Source organism: Palaemon carinicauda, chromosome 42 (assembly GCF_036898095.1).
Source record: "Palaemon carinicauda isolate YSFRI2023 chromosome 42, ASM3689809v2, whole genome shotgun sequence".
In the NCBI taxonomy this organism is placed as follows: domain Eukaryota; kingdom Metazoa; phylum Arthropoda; class Malacostraca; order Decapoda; family Palaemonidae; genus Palaemon; species Palaemon carinicauda.
In genome coordinates this window covers 35046978-35067620 of record NC_090766.1, presented here as the reverse complement: position 1 = coordinate 35067620, position 20643 = coordinate 35046978, and the positions used below count along the sequence as shown (strand labels likewise).

At 41.7% G+C, this 20643-nt stretch overlaps 2 protein-coding genes across 10 annotated transcripts in view; both read left to right on the top strand.

Annotated features, from left to right (window-relative positions):
• Positions 1 to 6535, top strand: part of LOC137633312 (mucin-2-like) — a 74283-nt gene extending 67748 nt beyond the window's left edge. For all 9 annotated transcript variants that reach the window (XM_068365543.1, XM_068365542.1, XM_068365541.1 and 6 more), the window contains one exon: positions 4978 to 6535. In XM_068365543.1, the coding sequence (XP_068221644.1) occupies positions 4978 to 5828 (851 nt within the window). In that variant the 3' untranslated portion in view covers positions 5829 to 6535. The remainder of the gene's footprint in view (positions 1 to 4977) is intronic.
• Positions 6536 to 6682: 147 nt separating this feature from the next.
• Positions 6683 to 20643, top strand: part of LOC137633096 (putative per-hexamer repeat protein 5) — a 66485-nt gene continuing 52524 nt past the window's right edge. Inside the window, exons 1-7 of the mRNA XM_068365257.1 lie at positions 6683 to 6706; positions 7093 to 7153; positions 17263 to 17370; positions 17491 to 17766; positions 17911 to 18054; positions 18619 to 18762; positions 19399 to 19530. Of these exons, the coding sequence (XP_068221358.1) occupies positions 6683 to 6706; positions 7093 to 7153; positions 17263 to 17370; positions 17491 to 17766; positions 17911 to 18054; positions 18619 to 18762; positions 19399 to 19530 (889 nt within the window). The remainder of the gene's footprint in view (positions 6707 to 7092; positions 7154 to 17262; positions 17371 to 17490; positions 17767 to 17910; positions 18055 to 18618; positions 18763 to 19398; positions 19531 to 20643) is intronic.

Genomic DNA, 20643 nt, shown 5'->3' with positions numbered 1-20643 from the left:
GCCATATTATTCAAAAATTTAGAATGTCTTTCGTCATAACATCTATATAGGTATACTGAACATACCATGTGTTCTCTAATTTGATATTTAGCTTTCGTAAAAGCCTTGGACCACGGGATACCCTCTGTAGCATCTCCAATGCTATACAGAAATCCCTTGATTGTGGTCAAGAGGTTCATATGATTGGCCTTTATTTTAGTACTGCATTCGACCATGTTAATCATGATGACCTTGCTTTCAAACTGAAAACGTTAGGATTGGGTGGGTGTTTTTTATAATAATTATTGAACTTTCAAGCAATTGGTCACATAGAGTTGTTGTTGAGGGGTACCATAGTGAATATAGGAATGTACTACTTGTTGTTCCTCAGGGTAATGTTCTTGGCTCATTACTATATATTATATACAGATAACATGTAATTTGGCCTAGAATAAAAAAGCTCGTTGCATATGCAGATGATGACACTCTCTTTGCAACAATTCCATCTCCTGAATATATTTCTTGGGTTGCTGAATACCTTAACAGAGCTCTAGCTAAAATTGGTGCATGGTGCAAATTATGGGGTATGAAGTTGAACCCTAACAAAACTCAAAGTATGATTGTGGGTAGGTCAAGGATAGTGGCTCCTCAACATCTGCATCTCAGTATTGATAATGTTTCTTCAACTTTGAATGCCTCTTAAAATTTTAGGTGTGATTCTCGACAGCAAATCAACTTTTGAGAAACACATTGGGTCTGTGTCTTCTTCAACTACACAAAAATTGGCTTATAGAGAAAGTCTTTTGAGATTTTCGGTGATTAATCTATTCTGAAGAAGTGTTTTAATTCTTTCATTCTACAGTATTTCAAGTATTGTTCTCCGGTCTGGTCTTCAGCTGCCGAATTTCATATTAATCTGTTGTTCAGGAACTTACAGCCTATGAAATTTCTTATTGCTTGATATAGAATTTATTCTCTCGCAACATCGTTCAATTAGTTCGTTATGCATGGTACACAAGATTTTCATAATTCTGGTCGTCCTTTTCGTAATACTAGGAATGTAGTTTATTCTAATAGTTATGCCTTCTTCATCATAACGCTCAATATTGCACAGTAATCTAAATGTTTTATTCCAGCAGGGACAAATTTCTGGAATGATCTTCCTAATCTGGTAGTTAAACCAGTGGAACTTCAAATATTCAAATTATCAGCATATGTTTTCATGTTAAACAAGCTGACATAAGTCTCTTTTTATAGTTTACTGTATATCTGAAAGATGTTTTAATGGTGTTACTGTTCTTTAAAAAATTGTTTTAATTGTTCATTACTTCTTTTGTAGTTTATTTCCTAATTTTCTTTCCTCATTGGGCTATTTTTCCCAGTACGAGCCCTTAGACATGTAGCATCCTACTTTTCCAAATAGGGTTGTAACTCAGCTAGTAATAAGTATTAATATTATTGCAAATGCAGTGCAATTCTACACCAATTATCATTTTTTAATATCGTCTTCATCTTGATAAAAAGAGTAAAATATATTAGTTACATTGTTTTATATATCAGCATTTAACAGGAATCTAATTATTGAGTGAATACTTTGCAACATGAAAACACCTTAAGATACTACGGTCCCTTTCACACTAGCTGCCTGACGAAGTAGTTGACTGATAGGTAGATTGGATTCATTTAAACTTTACAATTCTATCTGATGTACTCTCAACGCTTGTTCGGCCTTGCATTACGTGTACGACATCCCATTCTCTATTGCCGGTGCCACATAGGCACACACAATTCACGAGCATCTACAGTAACCGATGGCTATCTTCCTGACTGGACCAAGATCTAGTAAAAACTGGTCCAGCACTCCTAAACAGTGATGACGTCATCAGAGCCGAAGCCTTGCTTCCACAACCCTATTCTTTTTCCATGCATTGGTATGATATAAAATATATGCCCTGTTGACGTCACAATTCCCACCACCTAATAATTGTTGGACCTGATTCCTAGTACTTGGACTGGACGTCTGGTTATTTTTTTCACGTATAAACATGGATGAAGATATTGATGTAAATCTAATATCCTTAATAGAGGCTAATTCTTTAATATGGGATTAGCATCTAGAAATTTATAAATGTATTTTATAGGTAGGTAACTTTGAAAAATTTTAAATAGGGTTAACACATGATCATTACTATGAAGGTAAGAAAGTATAAAATCAATAACGAAATTATACATATAAACACATTATATATATCTATATCTATATATATATATATATACATATATATATATATATATATATATATATATATATATATATATATATATATATATGAATATATTATCTATATCTTAATAATACACATAAATTATATATATTTTATATATAATACATGCAACAGCATTTTGTAGATTGGTCACTGTGAGATATCTATCTATCTATCTACCATGACACTTCTACCATTTTTTGAGGTAGCCGACATAATTGATAACAAAAGGGGATTTTTCTTCTCTCCGTTCTTCCCTGCCTGACGAGGAGTTCAACCGAGTTTCGTTGGTACTGCTAGCGGGCCACAGGCCACCCTCCCCAGTTATCTAAGACAATTGAAGCTTTAAATGCTGGATCCCCAACTGCTGTTACGTCAGTGGTCACCAAGTGGAAGCAGCAGGACCTATTGGAACTGCGTCACAATCACTCACCATTCATTAATATTTCTCGCATAATCTTTAGCCTCTTTACATTCATTTTAGCCTTCTATTCTTTGCAATTCCTTTCACTGGCCCCCAGCAATTTACATCCTTCATTCACTCTCTCATGTACATCTGCTTCCAACAACAACAACAACAAACGTTAAGTACTTAAACGGATCTACTTCCTCAGTAACTCTCCATTTAACATGATATTCAATCTAGCACCACCCTCCCTTCTTGTACATCTCATAAACTTACTCTTACCCACATTAACTCTCCTTTTCCTTCTCTCACACACCCTTCCAAACTCTATCACTAATTGGACCAGCTTCTCCTCCAAGTCTCCAACCAATACAGTATCATACACAATCAAGAACTGATTCACCTCCCACTCATGATTATTCTCTTCTATCAGTTTCAACCCTCGATCAACCACTCGAGCATTCATCTCTCTTACAGCTCTATCAACAAAAAATTGAACAACCATGGCGTCATCACACATCCTGTCTCAGCTTCACTCTCACTGGAAACCACTCACTCCCTTCATTTCAGATCCTAACACACACTTTACTGAGTATGAACTTTTAAATTTTTGCACACTGAACTTCAGAAAGTTGAAATACAAAATTACTTATGGATGTTGGGGTTACGCCCTACGAAATACACATAACACTTACCAAATTATTATTATTACTCTATAAGCTAAAACCTTAGCTGGAAAAACAGGATACTATAAAACTAGGGGCTCCATCAGGGAAAAATAGCCCAGTGACAAAAAGAAATAAGGAAATAAATAAAATATATGAGAAATAGTTAACAACTGATAAAATATTTTGAAAATATTAACATCAAAACATAAATTTCATAAATAAACTATAAAAAGACTTATGTCAGCCTGTTAAACATAACATTTGCTGTAAGTTTGAATTTATGAATACTTATGATAGGCCCTTATGACCGAGTAATCAGAAGTTTTATTGTTTTTTTTTTTTCAATTGCAGTCACATAGATATCTTAGATGTTTTGGAATTGCTGCAAAGTTTATCATTGTGTTGGACACTTTTTATTAGAACTGATCATTTTATGAGAAAAGTTTTACCTTTTCCTTCCTGAAATTGAAAAATTGAAAAAAAAAAAATCATAAATGAAAGCTAATTTTGGTTTTCAGATCTCCTTGGCAATCAAATCCAAAAAGAACTACAAAATTACAAGAACTGGAACTAACATAGGAAAAATTACAAAAAAAAAAAGAAAATTACCATCACTATTGTAGGTTACACCAATGGAACTATATTAAATTCGACGCTGGATAAAACCAGTCATTACCTCTGGTAACATTGTATGAACTATGTCAACAATGCTTCAACGACTACTAAAAATTACCCCAGTCACAACTATGATGACTAACACTGAAAATATCAGGGATGAAAATAGAAACTTGCAAACATCACACGAACTACCTCTTGTAGCATGTACTGCCTCTTGTACTATGTACTAACTCTTGTAGCATGTACTAACTCTTGTAGCATGTACTAAATCTTGTAACATGTACATTACTACCACTAATGCTAAAAAACACGAGAGCAACAGAGACCACATTATTATACATCGAAGCTTGAGGTGAATGTCTCTAGAATACAATGTTTCTTATTGTATTTCAAATTGACTTATCTGCTCTATTTTGTAATCCAATCATTAGTAAATAATTCACTTCTCCATCAATTTTAGTTGGATTATCTCTTACTGGATTTGCTCCAGATAAGATTTCAGATGTGATTTATCAACTGTTTTATTCCTCAACAACACTGAATACGATTTATGTCTTGTAATCAATTATATTCACTTTTTCTTAGTCTGATAAACATTAATGTTTATAGCCTTGTTCATATATGTTACTATTTCGAAACTTGGGATATGACAAATATATATTTGTTTTCTCACAAAATTGCAAACAGAAACTTTATATTACTGTAATAATTTTAATGAGAGTTAGAACATCAACGTAGGACATACATTTCTAGGCTTAACCTTCGCCACCTAAGAATTATTTGTTAAAAAATCAATATCCTTGAAAATTAAGGAAAAATTCATTTTTAATGAGTTAGAACATACACGTAAGGCATAAATTTCTAGATATAACCTTACACATCTAAAAGAATATCTTTGAAATAATTAATATCTTGAAAATGAAGGAAAAATCCACCATAAAGTAATATGAATAGAAAAAAAATCAAAAGAACATGAAAATGATTGTAGCTTTATCATTTATTTATTCAATATATGCATTTTAATTACAAGGATCATCCACAGATACTACTACTGCTACTACTACAGGAACTACCACTGCTACTACTACAGGAACTACTACAGGAACTACCACTGCTACTACTACAGGAACAACCACTGGTACTACTACAGGAACTACTACAGGAACTACCACTGGTACTACTACAGGAACTACTACAGGAACTACCACTGCTACTACTACAGGAACTACTACAGGAACTACCACTGGTACTACTACTGGTACTACTACAGGAACTACCACTGATACTACCACTGGTACTACTACAGGAACTACCACAGCTACTACCACTGGTACAACTACAGGAACTACCACTGGTACTACTACAGGAACTACCACAGCTACTACCACTGGTACAACTACAGGAACTACCACTGGTACTACCACTGGTACTACTACAGGAACTACCACAGCTACTACCACTGGTACAACTACAGGAACTACCACTGGTACTACTACAGGAACTACCACTGCTACTACTACAGGAACTACTACAGGAACTACCACTGCTACTACCACTGGTACAACTACAGGAACTACCACTGCTACTACCACTGGTACAACTACAGGAACTACCACTGGTACTACTACAGGAACTACCACTGCTACTACCACTGGTACAAGTACAGATACTACCACTGCTACTACTACAGGAACTACCACTGGTACTACTACAGGAACTACTACTGCTACTACCACTGGTACTACTACAGGAACTACCACTGGAACTACCACTGCTACACGTACAGAGTCTACCACTGCTACTACCACTGCTACACGTACAGAGTCTACCACTGATACAACTACAGGATCTACCACTGTTACTACCACTGGTACTACTGTAGAAATTTTTTAATTCTTTCATTATGCATTGTTTCAAGTATTGTTCTCCTGTCTGGTCTTCAGCTGCCGAATTTCATCTTAATTTGTTGGACAGGAACTTACAGCCTATTAAATTTCTTATTCCTTGATCTAGAATTTATTCACTGGCAGCATCGTTCAATTAGTTCGTTATGCATGGTACACAAGATTTTCATAATTCTGGTCGTCCTTTACATTCAGAACCATCCTTTTCGTAATAATAGGAATGCAGTTTATTCTAATAATTATGCCTTCTCCATCGTAAGGCTCAATATTGCACAGTAATCTAAATGTTTTATTCCAGCAGGGACAAATTTCTGGAATGATCTTCCTAATCTGGTAGTTAAACCAGTGGAACTTCAAATATTCAAATTTGCAGCATATGTTTTTATGTTAAACAGGCTGACATAAGTCCCTTTTTATAGTTTATATATGAAAGATGTTTTAATGGTGTAACTGTTCTTTAAAAAATTGTTTAATTGTTCATTACTTCTTTTGTAGTTTATTTCCTAATTTTCTTTCCTCATTGGGCTATTTTTCCCAGTACGAGCCCTTAGGCATGTTGCATCCTACTTTTCCAAATAGGGTTGTAGCTCAGCTAGTAATAAGTAATAATATTGTTGCAAATGCAGTGCAATTCTACACCAATTATTATTTTTTAATATGGTCTTCATCTTGATAAAAAGAGCAAAATATCAAAAATTTTAAGTAATTTTTATTTTTCCTAACATACTTACCGAGAACTACTTTCTATAGGAGTTACTGGTAATCTCCTCTCTATCGACCAGAGTTTTGCGTATGTTACCCCCCACCCCGCTTCCTAAGTAGACCTACCCCCGGCATTAAGGAATGTGCCCCGAGGGTAGGATCAAGGTAGGTCGCTGTATGGCTGGGTCAGCCTCATCATTAAGTTCTATTGAATTAGCACAATGCTAGCAAGGGAAGAGAGGCACTCGGGGAAGGAAGGGAGGGCCATTACCCGAAAGTAGTTCTCGGTAAGTATGTTAGGAAAAATAAAAATTACTTAAAATTTTTTATTTGTTCCAACACGAATACTTACCTCGAACTACTTTCTATAGGAGACTTACACTTTAGGAGGCGGGAGTGCTATTCTGACCCCCTGACCCGGGACGTGGAGGCCAAGAGGCCTATGGATAACGGGACCTACTAGAAAGCAGATGCGAGGGTAACTACACAAAAATTCACATTAGTGTCTAAGTACTCACTCTTTGAAAAACTTCTTTTGACGTTCCTTCCAGGAGCGTAGTCGTGAAGAATGTGTTATCTTATGGGAACAGTCGGTATTCCCCGAAGGGGCAAGTAAGCAACTGGGTAGGAGGTAGGAAACCACACTTGTGCCTACCGGTCGCTAGTCTTGATCGCGCCTGGGGTTTTACCGTTACACCGCTTGGAGGGCGGAGATGACTGTTCCAAGGGAGAACCCGTCCAAGGATTTTCTTGAGTAGTCCTTGAGGTAATGGGCAGTAAAGGTTGACTGGTTCGACCAAGTACCTGCTCGCAGGATCTGCCCCACTGCCATGTTTTTCTCAAAGGCTAAGGAGGTGCTCAGGCCCCTGATGTCATGAGGCCGGGCAGTGCCTGGCACTGCTATGCCATCTTCCTTGTAGGTTCTGGCGATAACTTGTCTCAACCAGAAGGAAATGGTGTTTTTGGAAACTTGTTTCTTATTAATACCTGTGGAAACGAAGAGGCTCTTGATGCCTGGTCGGAGATGCGCTGTTCTTTCCAGGTATTTCCTAATTGTTCGCACCGGGCATAATTTCAAGTCTTCTGCATTGCCTGTCTTAGGGATGGCAGGAATTGAGAAACCTTCAAACTTCGGGTCCCAGACTGCTGGGTTCTGAGTCTTGGCCACAAAAGAAGGCACGAACTTGAAGGATACTTCTTTCCACCCCTTTGAATGAGAAACGTCGTATGATAGACCATGGATCTCTCCCACTCTCTTAGCGGACGCCAAGACCAGCAAGAAGACGGCCTTGAGGGTGAGATCTCTGTCTACGATATCCTTCAAGGGTTCGAAGGGGGGACGACACAGCATCTTCAGGACCTTGGCTAAGTCCCACTGGGGCACCCTACTCGCCTGTAGGGGGCAAGACTGCTCGAAACTCTTGACAAGCATCGCTATGTGTCTCGAGGCCCCCAGGTCGATGCCCTTCAGAAACACCAGAAAATCTGCTATGTCTGGGACAGAGGCCTTAAGAGGTCTAATGTGCCTCTCAGAGCACCACTTCGTGAAGGAGGCCCATTTTGCCTGGTATACCGCGGCTGACGACTTTCTCAGGTATAGAGACATTCTCTTAGCCGTGGAGGAAGAATATCCTTCCTTCTTCAGGAGCCGCTCGATAGTCTCCAGGCGTGAAGACGAAGGGAGAGTCGGTTATCGTGGAACCTGAGAAAGTGAGGCTGTTGCAGAAGGTCTGACCTGGCGGGCAGAGGCCACGGCGGTTGACTCGCTAGGTCTTTTAGGTCCGCGAACCACTCTCTCTCCGGCCACCAGGGCGCTACCAAAGTCATCTTCAGGTTTCGGGCGGTCCTTACTCTGTTGAGCACTTGTCTTATCAACGTGAAAGGGGGAAAAGCGTACACATCCAGATTGTCCCACTTGTGCTGAAAGGCGTCTTCTAAGGCTGCTTTCGGGTTTGGTACAGGGGAGCAATAGACTGGGAGTTGGGCGTTGAGTTTTGTTGCAAAGAGGTCCATCACCGGGGAACCCCAGCGCTGAATGATGAGCTTGGCTACTTCCGGGAGAAGGGACCATTCTGTCCCTACTATCTGGCCCATTCTGCTGAGGCCGTCGGCCAGAACGTTTTCCCCCCGGGAATGAACCTTGCTAACGTCACCACTTGATTTTCTTCTGCCCAATCTAGAATCTCTATGGTGAGATCGCACAACTCTCTCGATTTCAAGCCTCCCTGTTTCTTTATGTATGCTACTACCGTGGCGTTGTCGCACATCAACGCCACGGTGTTTCCCTTTAGCAGACTTGCGAAGTGTAGGCACGCCTTCTGGACTGCCTTCAACTCCAGGACATTGATGTGGAGTTGCTTCTCCCCTTCCAACCAGGTACCTCGTGCCGTTTCGTCGAGGAGATGGGCTCACCATCCCTGGTTGGAGGCGTCTGTGAACAGAAGTAACTCGGGAGGGCCGGTCCCGAAGGGCATCCCCTTGAGGGAGTTCGACTGGCAATGCCACCATTCCAGGGAGGGTCTCGTGTTTGGAAGGACTGGAATTAGCACCTGTTGTGAGTCCGTCTGGCACCAGAGGTTCTTGAGATTCCATTGGATGGATCTGAGCCTTACCCTCCCCTGGGGAACTAGTTTCTCCAATGAGACCAGGTGGCCTATCAGCCTCTGCCAGTCTTTCGCTCTCCTGGGGTGTTCTGACAGGAACGGCTGAATGATATGCCTGAGGTTTCTTATCCTGTCCTCCGAAGGGAAAACTTTTCCCCGAATGGTGTCTAATGTCATCCCCAAGTAGTTCATTCTGGTGGACGGGGATAGATTTGATTTCTTCGGGTTGATTACAATCCCCAGATCTCTGCAAAACTGGAGGAGACTTCTCCCTTGTTCCTCCAAGAGGACCTTTGAGGACGAAAGGAGCAACCAGTCGTCCAGGTATCTGATAAGGCGGATGCCTCGTTCGTGAGCCCACACTGAGACAGTCATGAAGACTCTCGTGAACACCTGGGGCGCTGTTGACAGACCGAAGCAGAGTCCTGAATTGCAGGATCTGGGAACCCCATTTTACCCGGAGGAACTTCCGACTCGAGCGGTGGATCGGAATTTGGAAGTATGCGTCCTTGAGGTCGACGGTCATCATAAAATCTTTCTCCCTCAAGGACAGCAGGACTGACTTCGGAGTGTCCATTTTGAAGTCCGTCTTCTTGACGAACTTGTTGAGAGCTGACAGATCTATAACCGATCTCCACCCCCTGGTCGCTTTCTCCACCAGGAACAGGCGACTGTAGAAACCTGGTCCTGGGAGAAGAACTTCTTCCATGGTGCCCTTCTCTAACATGGAGGATACCTCCTCTTGAAGGGCGGTCCTCTTTAACGGGTCTTTGGGAGCTAGCCATTCTGTCCGGTTGGCCGGAATAAGAGGGGGTGGTTCCGTTAGGAACGGAAGTCTGTAGCCCTCCTTTAGTACGGACACTGTCCAAGGCTCTGCCCCTTGAGCCTTCCATGCTTGCCAATGTCGTCTGAGGCATCCCCTAACCCGAGGCTTGGGCGGGGATAGGGGGCCTCCCACTCTATCTCCTTCTAGAGGGGCGGCCTGATCGGCCTCTCCTAGAAGCGGAGTAACCCGACCTGAAGGAGCTTGAGGGCGCTGGAGCTCCCCTGCGGGGGGGGGGCTGAGGCGTTGCGGACCAGGAGTAAGAGGGGGCCTCTCTCCTCGTAGTGCTGGTAGAGGGTTGGGGCGTCGCGGCGCTATCCGAGACGGACCTCTTGTAGGGCGGTCTCCTAGAAGTCGTCGGTCTGGGGACGTTAGCCTCCTTCTTTTTCGAGACCTTCTCCATTATGGCTTCTAGTTCCTTCAGAGAAAACAAAGACTCTCCCCACAGGGGTAGGCTGCGAATGGCTCGCGCCTCCCTGTCTGGTACCTTACGAGACACCTTTGTTAGAACAGTGTCTCGCTTACGGAGAACCCAGTTAGCTGTTAAAGCGAGAGACTGATATGTCAGAAACTTAAGGGTTTTACCCCCGGAGGTAATGAAGTCCCTCAGTAGGCCCTGCTGGTCAGGGTCCTCGGGGTCGAAGGAGGCTTGTACACCCACCAGTCCAGCCAAGAGGAGACGTTTACTAAGTCCCGCGACATTTCCTCCATCATGGAGGCTTCTGCTGGCGAGAAACAGACTGGGGCCGAAGAGGCTCTACCGTCTGAGACGCCTTGACTAAGGATGTCTACAGCTGACTCCACCTTACAGGGGCCTGGGCGTCGTCCCGCTGGCACACAGACTTTGCCTTGGGTTCTGAGGCCCTGGAGCAATTTCGAGGACCTCTGGGTTTTGGGGGCCTCGGCATTGCTGGCCACTACCTTGTCGACATACTCCTGCCCTAGGACTAGATTTCGGGCTAGAGGAAGTGCTAGGGACATCTTAGGTTGGGAGGGAGTCTGCAAGATCCTCAAAAGGCTTGACCTCCAGGAATCTTCATCCGTAGCCGCAAGTTCTGCTATTTCGTGGTGCCTTCTGATAAGGCTAACCACTCTCCTATAGGCGGAGTCCTCCGTCGGGGAACCCTCCCTTCCGTCAGCCGAGGTCTCGGCTTGGGGCCGGGGAGCTGGGTTACCGGGCACGCCGACTGGACGTCTAGCCCTTGGGGCCAGGGGCGCCGTCCTGCCGAGGTACTGGATTTCATCTGCGGGGACGTCCACACCAGGGGCCTGGGTTAACGCAGGCATCGCTGGTTCAGCGGGGACTCTCGTCCGCCCAAGGGCTCTGGGTGCCAAGGACGCAGTTCACGTGGGCTGACCCGACAGCGGGAACCGTTCCTCCCGACCCGAAGGCCGCACCATCTGGGCTGATTCGGCCAGGCAGCCCGACAAGAAGCGCGTTTCCCCCCGCTGGGCGGGGTGAACCGGAGGCTTCGAGGACTTATGCCTACCTGTAGAGTCCTTCCTACGGCTTGATCCCGAGGAGCCGGGTCACCGGGCACTCCCCACTGGGCGCTTCGGATCTGGAATACCAGGCACTCCCTTGCGGTGGTACCGGTCTTCCCCGGCGGGAGCCTCCGCACCAGGTTCGGGGGTCAGAACCGGCATCGCCGTGCCGTCGAGGACTACCGTTCGTGTATTCTCTCTGGGGAACGAGGACGCGGATCCCCGTGGGCTGACCCGACAGAGGGAACCGTTCCTTTAAGTCCGAGGGCCGAACCAGCTGTGCTGATTCGGCCAGGCTGCCCGTAAAGAAGCACGGTTCCACCCGCTGGCGGGGTGAACCGGAAGCTTCAAGGCCTTACGCCTGCCTGAAGAGGCCTTCTCGCATTTCTCCCTGCGAGGGTTATATCTACGTCTGGAGGATGGCCTTCGTGGCGAGAAAAACCCTGGGCTGCCAGTCCGGGGAACGCTGCAATACAGACTTGGGAGGCTCCTTCTCGGCGACGCCCTCGGCTGCAGAAGTGACTGAAAATACGCCAAAGAGACTGGAGAAGAATAAGGGACATTTTCCCCCACATGGGGTCATCAGAGGAGACGTGGCCTGCTTGCACCAGGACTCCGTCTCCCAACACACTCCCGAAAGTAGTACTTACCTCGAACTACTTTCTAGGAGTTACCTTCCCCACAACAGACCAACCTCGTCTCCTACTCTGGGTAGGGGAGGGTGGTAGGGAAGCTCTGTCAGACGAAACGCCCGGCGAAGCAAGGGGGGAAAGGGGCGCTAGTCTTCTTAGGCGACCCCTTCGTCGCCTACTTCTTCTTGGTGCTATAACGCACCCACTCAAACTCCTGGGGAAGAGCAATGGGCACTTCCCCGCAACTGACTTACCTCGTCACCTACTCTGGGTAGGGGAAGATGGCTGTATAAGAAGCTCTATTCGACGAGGCATCGGGAGGTAAGTGGCGAGGAGAGGCTCGTCTTCCTATGAGCCTCTTGAATGTATTCTTCCTCTTGGTGCCGAAGTGCACCCACTGCACTACGTTCCAGGACTAGTAGTCCTGACACGTGGCTGTAGGAGAACATAAGCTGCCCCTACACGGCGAACACAGAGGATAAGGGGAGGAAGGATGATTTATTGTAAAATTGTTCCCTTCAGTTATTAATTCCTTGAAGGGAATCAAGGAATCCACTGGGTAAGCACAAGGGTGGAAGGTGAACCCACAGGAACACCCGGGAAAAGTACACTGGAAAACGCAAGTTGCCACGCTGGGAACACGTGGGACACTAGAACGCACACAAAGGATCGACAGAGAAAGAGAGCGAGGTGTGTACACCGCGCGACCAGAGAACTTAATGATGAGGCTGACCCAGCCATACAGCTACCTACCTTGATCCTACCCTCGGGGCACATTCCTTAATGCCGGGGGTAGGTCTACTTAGAAAGCGGGGTGGGGGGTAACATACGCAAAACTCTGGTCGATAGAGAGGAGATTACCAGTAACTCCTATAGAAAGTAGTTCGAGGTAAGTATTCGCGTTGGAACAAATATTAGTTACATTGTTTTATATATCAGCATTTAACAGGAATCTAATTATTGAGTGAATACTTTGCAACATGAAAACACCTTAAGATACTATGGTCCCTTTCACACTAGCTGCCTGACGAAGGTTTTATCTGAGGCACTCTCAACCCTTGTTCGGCCTTGCATTAGCTCTACGACATCCCACTCTCTATTGCTGGTGCCACAGAGGCACACACTATTCACGAGCATCTACAGTAACCCGTGGCTATCTTTATGATTGGACCAAGATCTAGTAAAAACTGGTCCAGCACTCCCAAACAGAGATGACGTCATCAGAGCTCAAGCCTGGCTTCCAAAACCCTATTTTTTTTCCATGAACCGGTTTAATATAAAACATATGCCCCATTGACGTCAAATTTCCCACCACCTAATAATTGTTGGACCTGATTCCTAGTACTTGGACTGGACGTCTGGTTATTTTTTTCACATATAAACATGGATGAAGATATTGATGTAAATCTAATATCCTTAATAAAGGCTAATTCTTTAATATGGGATTAGCATCTAGAAATTTATAAATGTATTTTATAGGTAACTTGGAGGTAGTAGGTTGGCCTGGGCACCAGCCGCCCGTTGGGATACTACCGCTAAAGAGTTATGGGGTTCTTTGACTGGCCACACCGTACTACATAGGACCGTTCTCTCTGGTTACGGTTCTTTCCCTTTGCCTACACAGACGCCGAATAGTCTGGCCTATTCTTTACAGATTCTCCTCTGTCCTCATACACCTGACAACACTATGGTTACCAAACGATTCTTCTTCACCCAAGGGGTTAACTACTGCACTGTAATTGTTCAGTGGCTACTTTCCTCTTGGTAAGGGTACAAGACACTCTTTAGCTATGGTAAGCAGCTCTTCTAGGAGAAGAACACTCCAAAATCAAACCATTGTTCTCTAGTCTTGGGTAGTGCCATAACCTCTGTACCATGGTCTTACACTGCTTTGGGTTAGAGTTCTCTTGCTTGAGGGTACACTCGAACACACTTCTCTATCTGGTTTCTCTTCCTCTTGTTTTGTTGAAGATTTTATAATTTAAATAGGAAATATTTATTTTATTATTGTTACTATTCTTAAAATATTTTATTTTTCCTTATTTCCTTTCCTCACTGGGTTATTTTCCCTGTTGGGGCCCCTGGGCTCATAGCATCGTGCTTTTCCAACTAGGGTTTTAGCTTAGCATTTAATAATAATAATAATAATAATAATAATAATAATAATAATAATAATAATAATAATAATGATAATAATAATAATAATAATAACTTTGAAAGATTTTATATACGGTTAACATATGATCATTACTATAAGAAAAAGAAAGTATTAAATCAATAAAGAAATTATACATATAAACGCATTATATGTATTTAATATAAATATATATATATATATATATATATATATATATATATATATATGAATATATTATCTATATTATAATAATACACATAAATTATGTATATCTTATATATAATACATACAACAGCAATTTGTAGGTTGGTCACTGAGAGATATCTATCTATCTATCTACCATGGCACTTCCACCAATTTTTGGGGTAGCCGTCATAAATGATAACATAAGGGGATTTTTATTCTCTTTGTTCTTCCCTGCCTGACGAGGAGTTCAACCGAGTTTGGTTGGTACTGCTTTCCTCTTGTACTTCTCCTATCAACACATGCATTCATCGCCTTCTTCAGCAGATGCCTATTTCCGTTCTCTCTACGTGGCCAAACCACCTCAACATATTCATACCCCTTCTAGCTGCTAATTCCTTCCTTGCACTTGTTCTCATGCTCGCTAGTGCATTCTTAACTCTAATCGAGATACACCAGTCATACTCCTTAGACACTTCATCTTGAACACTTTCAATTTCTGTCTCTTCGTCACTTTCACCCGTCACCAGTACGATCCATAGATCACAGTTGTTACTTTTATCTACCACACTACGATCCATAGATCAGAGTTGTTACAATCACTCTCTCATACAAATTTTCTTTACATTCATTTTAGCCTTCTATTCTTTGCCATTCCTTTCACTGGCCCCCAACACTTTACATCCTTCATTCACTCTCTCATGTACATCTGCTCCCACTCCACCATTTTCAGCAACAACAGACGCTAAGTAATTAAAATGATCTACTTCCTCAAGTAACTCTCTATTTAACATGACATTCAATCTAGCACCACCCTCCCTTCTTGTGCATCTCATAAACTTACTCTTACCCATATTAATTCTCATCTTCCTTCTCTCACACACCCTTCCAAACTCAATCACTAATTAGACCAGCTTCTCCTCCAAGTCTCCAACCAATACAGTATCATACGCAATCAAGAACTGATTCACCTCCACTCATGATTATTGTCTTCTATCAGTTTCAACCCTCAATCAACCACTCGAGCATTCATCTCTCTTACAACTCTATCAACAACAAAAATGAACAACCATGGCATCATCACACATCCCTGTCTCAGCCCCACTCTCGCTGGAAACCACTCACTCACTTCATTTCCTATCCTAACACACACTTTACCAAGTATAAACTCTTAAATTTTTGCACACTGAAGTTCAGAAAGTTGAAATACAAAATTCCTTATGAGTGTTGGGGTTACGCCCTACAAAATACACATACCACTTACCAAATTATTATTATTACTCTATAAGCTAAAACCTTAGCTGGAAAAGAAGGATGCCATAAGACCAGGGGCTCCATCAGGGAAAAATATCCCAATAACAAAAAGAAATAAGGAAAAAATAAACCATATGAGATATATTTAACAATTGATAAAATACTTTAAAAATATTAACAACAAAATATAAAAGTCATATTAAACTATGAAAAGATTAATATCAGCCTGTTCAACATAAGAACATTTGCTGTAAGTTTGAACTTATGAATAAGTAAGATATGCCATTGTGACCGAAATCATAAGTTTTATTCTCCCTTTTTCCATTTGCAATCACATAGATATCTTAGATGTTTGGGAATTGCTGCAAAGTTTATCATTATTTTGGACACTTTTTATTAGAACTGATCATTTTATGAGAAATGTTTTACCTTTTCCTTCCTGATATTGATTTTTTTTTTTTTTAAATCATGAATAAAAGCTAGATTTGGTTTTCAATTCTCCTTGGCAATCAAATCCAAAAAGAACTACACAATTACAAGAACTGGAACTAGCATAGGAAACAATTATAAAAAAATTACCAACACTATGGTAGGTTACACCAATGGAAATATATTAAATTCGACGCTGGATAAAACCAGTCATTACCTCTGGTAACATTGTATGAACTATGTCAACAATGCTTCAACGACTACTAAAAATTACCCCAGTCACAACTATGATGACTAACACTGAAAATATCAGGGAAAAAAATAGAAACTTGCAAACATCACACGAACTACCTCTTGTAGCATGTACTGCCTCTTGTAGTATGTACTAAATCTTGTAGCATGTACTAAATCTTGTAACATGCACTATTATTGTAACATGTACATTACTACCACTAATGCTAAAAAACACCACAGCAACAGGGACCACATTATTATACGTCTAAGCTGAGGTGAATGTGTCAAGAATACAATGTTTCTTATTGTATTTCAAATTGACTTATCTGCCCTATTTTGTAATCCAATCATTTGTAAATGATTCATTTCTCCATCAATTTTAGTTGGATTATCTCTTACTGGATTTGATCCAGATAAGATTTTAGATGTGGTTCATCAACTGTTTTATTCCTCAACAAGACTGAATACGATTTATGTCTCGTAATCAATTATATTCACTTTTAATTAGCCTTGTTCATATATGTTACCGTTTCGAAACTTGGGATATGACAAATATACATTTGTTTTCTAACAAAATTGAAAACAGAAACTTTATATTACTGTAATGATTTTAACGAGAGTTAGAACATCCTCGTAGGACATACATTTCTAAATTTAACCTTCGCCATCTACGAATTATCTTTAAAAAATCAATATCCTTGAAAATTAAGGAAAAAATAATCTTTAATGAGAGTTGGAACATACACGTAGGGCATACATTTCTCGATATAACCTTACATATCTAAAAAAAATCTTTAAAAAAATAATATCTTGAAAATTAAGAAAAAATCCACCATTAAGAAAAACGAATAAAGAAAAAATTTAAAAAAAGATGAAAATGATTGTATCCTTAACATTTAATTATTCAATATATGCATTTTAATTACAATGACCAACCACAGATACTACATCTGCTACTACTACAGGAACTACTACAGGAACTACCACTGGTAGTACTACTGAAACTACTACTGCTACTACTACAGGAACTACTACAGGAACTACCACTGGTACTACTACTGAAACTACTACTGCTACTACTACAGGAACTACTACAGGAACTACTACAGGAACTACATCTGGTACTACTACAGGAACTACAACTGCTACTACCACTGGTACTACTACAGGAACTACAACTGCTACTACCACTGGTACTACTACAGGAACTACCACTGATACTACTACTGGAACTACTACTGGTACTACTACAGGATCTACCACTGGCACTACTACAGGAACTACCACTGCTACTACCACTGGTACTACTACAGGAACTACCACTGATACTACTACTGGAACTACTACTGGTACTACTACAGGATCTACCACGGGCACTACTACAGGAACTACGACTGCTACTACCACTGGTACTATTACAGGAACTACTACTGGTACAACCACTGGTACAACTACGGGAACTACCACTGCTACTACTACTGGAACTACCACAGCTACTACCACTGGTACTACTACAGGAACTACCACTGCTACTACCACTGGTACTACTACAGGAACTACCACTGCTACTACCACTGGTACTACTACAGGAACTACTACTGGTACAACCACTGGTACAACTACGGGATCTACCACTGCTACTACTACAGGAACTACCACCGCTACCACTGCTGGAACTACCACAGCTACTACCACTGGTACTACTACAGGAACTACAACTGCTACTACAACTGGTACTACTACAGGAACTACCACTGCTACTACCACCGCTACTACTACTGGAACTACCACAGCTACTACCACTGGTACTACTACAGAAACTACTACTGCTACTACCACTGGTACTACTACAGGAACAACCACTGCTACTACCACTGGTACAACTACAGGAACTACCACTGGTACAACTACGGGAACTACCACTGGTACTACTACAGGAACTACCACTGCTACTACCACTGGTACTACTACAGGAACTACTACTGGTACAACCACTGGTACAACTACGGGAACTACCACTGCTACTACTACAGGAACTACCACAGCTACTACCACTGGTACTACTACAGGAACTACTACTGCTACTACCACTGGTACTACTACAGGAACAACCACTGCTACTACCACTGGTACAACTACAGGAACTACCACTGGTACCACTACAGGAACTACCACTGGTACAACTACGGGAACTACCACTGCTACTACCACTGGTACTACTACAGGAACTACCACTGCTACTACCACTGGTACTACTACAGGAACTACCACTGCTACTACCACTGGTACTACTACAGGTACTACAACTGCTACTACCACTGGTACAACTACGGGAACTACCACTGCTACTACCACTGGTACAACTGCAGGAATTACCACTGGTACAACTACAGGAACTACCACTGGTACAACTACGGGAACTACCACTGCTACTACCACTGGTACTACTACAGGAACTACCACTGCTACTACCACTGGTACTACTACAGGAACTACCACTGGTACAACTACAGGAACTACCACTGGTACAACTACGGGAACTACCACTGCTACTACCACTGGTACTACTACAGGAACTACCACTGGTACAACTACAGGAACTACCACTGGCACAACTACGGGAACTACCACTGCTACTACCACTGGTACTACTACAGGAAGTACCACTGCTACTACCACTGGTACAACTACAGGAACTACCACTGGTACAACTACAGGAACTACGACTGGTACAACTACGGGAACTACCACTGCTACTACCACTGGTACAACTACGGGAACTACCACTGGTACAACTACAGGAACTACCACTGGCACAACTACGGGAACTACCACTGGTACTACCACTGGTACTACTACAGGAACTACAACTGCTACTACCACTGGTACAACTACAGGAACTACCACTGCTACAACTACAGGAACTACCACTGCTACTACTACAGGAACTACCACTGCTACTACTACAGGAACTACAACTGCTACTACCACTGGTACTACTACAGGAACTACTACTGCTACTACCACTGGTACTACTACAGGAACTACCACAGCTACTACCACTGGTACTACTACAGGAACTACCACTGCTACTACTACAGGAACTACCACTGCTACTACCACTGGTACAGGTACAGATACTACCACTGCTACTACTACAGGAACTACCACTGCTACTACTACTGGAACTACCACTGCTACTACTACAGGTACTACATCTATCGCTTAATCTACGCCCAGGTTTGACTGCAGGAAATATCATCGGCACAACTTCAACCGTTTCCAAATGCATGTCAATAAATCATTGTTTCACTGCAGTTTCTGCTGATTCTAATTTCTGATTAAGAATCAGTTCAGTTTAAATGAGCAAACCTTCCTACTATTCCGATCCTGCTTGACTACTGACTTATTAATAACCCTTTTACCCCCAAAGGACGTACTGGTACGTTTCACAAAAGCCATCCCTTTACCCCCATGGATTAATAACATGACCTTTTTCTTTAAAAAAAAAAACATTTTTTGGGGGGACATTGTTTGCATATAAAACCAAAGTTAACACTGGCATGAAATTCACTTTTTGATGTTATGTAGAGAATATATCAAAAACGAAATTACCTATCATACTTTCAGTCAGGATGTCATATAACTCATGATCAATCAATCAATCAATCAATCATGCTTACAGAATAGATGGCAGAATGTTTCCTTTAATTGAAGTAATATATTTCTACCTTTTTTTCTAAAGCATAATTACTGTTGGATTCTTTGCTTGATTAAGAATTATTATTATTTTACAAGTGTCCTTGAATATCACAAAGAGTAAAAATATCATCACTACTTACTACTTTACTGGCTACTTCTTGATCATCTTAACCTATCCAAAAATGAAAACCTTTAGTACTTTTCTGGTTACTTCTTGATCATCTTAACCTTTCCAAAAATGAAAACCTTTAGTACTTTTCTGGTTACTTGATTATCTTTTCGATGCCACCTTTGTTCACAAAAAACTATAAAATATATGCGTGGAAAAAATTTAAAAGTATCAACACCAAAGAAAATAATTATCTAAAAAAAAATCAAAATTAAGGGAATAACTTCTATTAAAAACCACCTTTCCAACCACACAGTAAAAAACATAAGCAGAATAATGAGAAACTTGATCATACTCATTCCTGGTTTCCTGAGGCTAAACCGACTAATTTAGCTTTTCGATTTCGTGAAATTAAAGCTCTCATGATGGTCCTTAATGTTCAGGGAGGTGTAGACCAAAATGATATTTTTTCTTTGTTTTTTTATAAAGACTGCACATTTCTTTGTTTCTG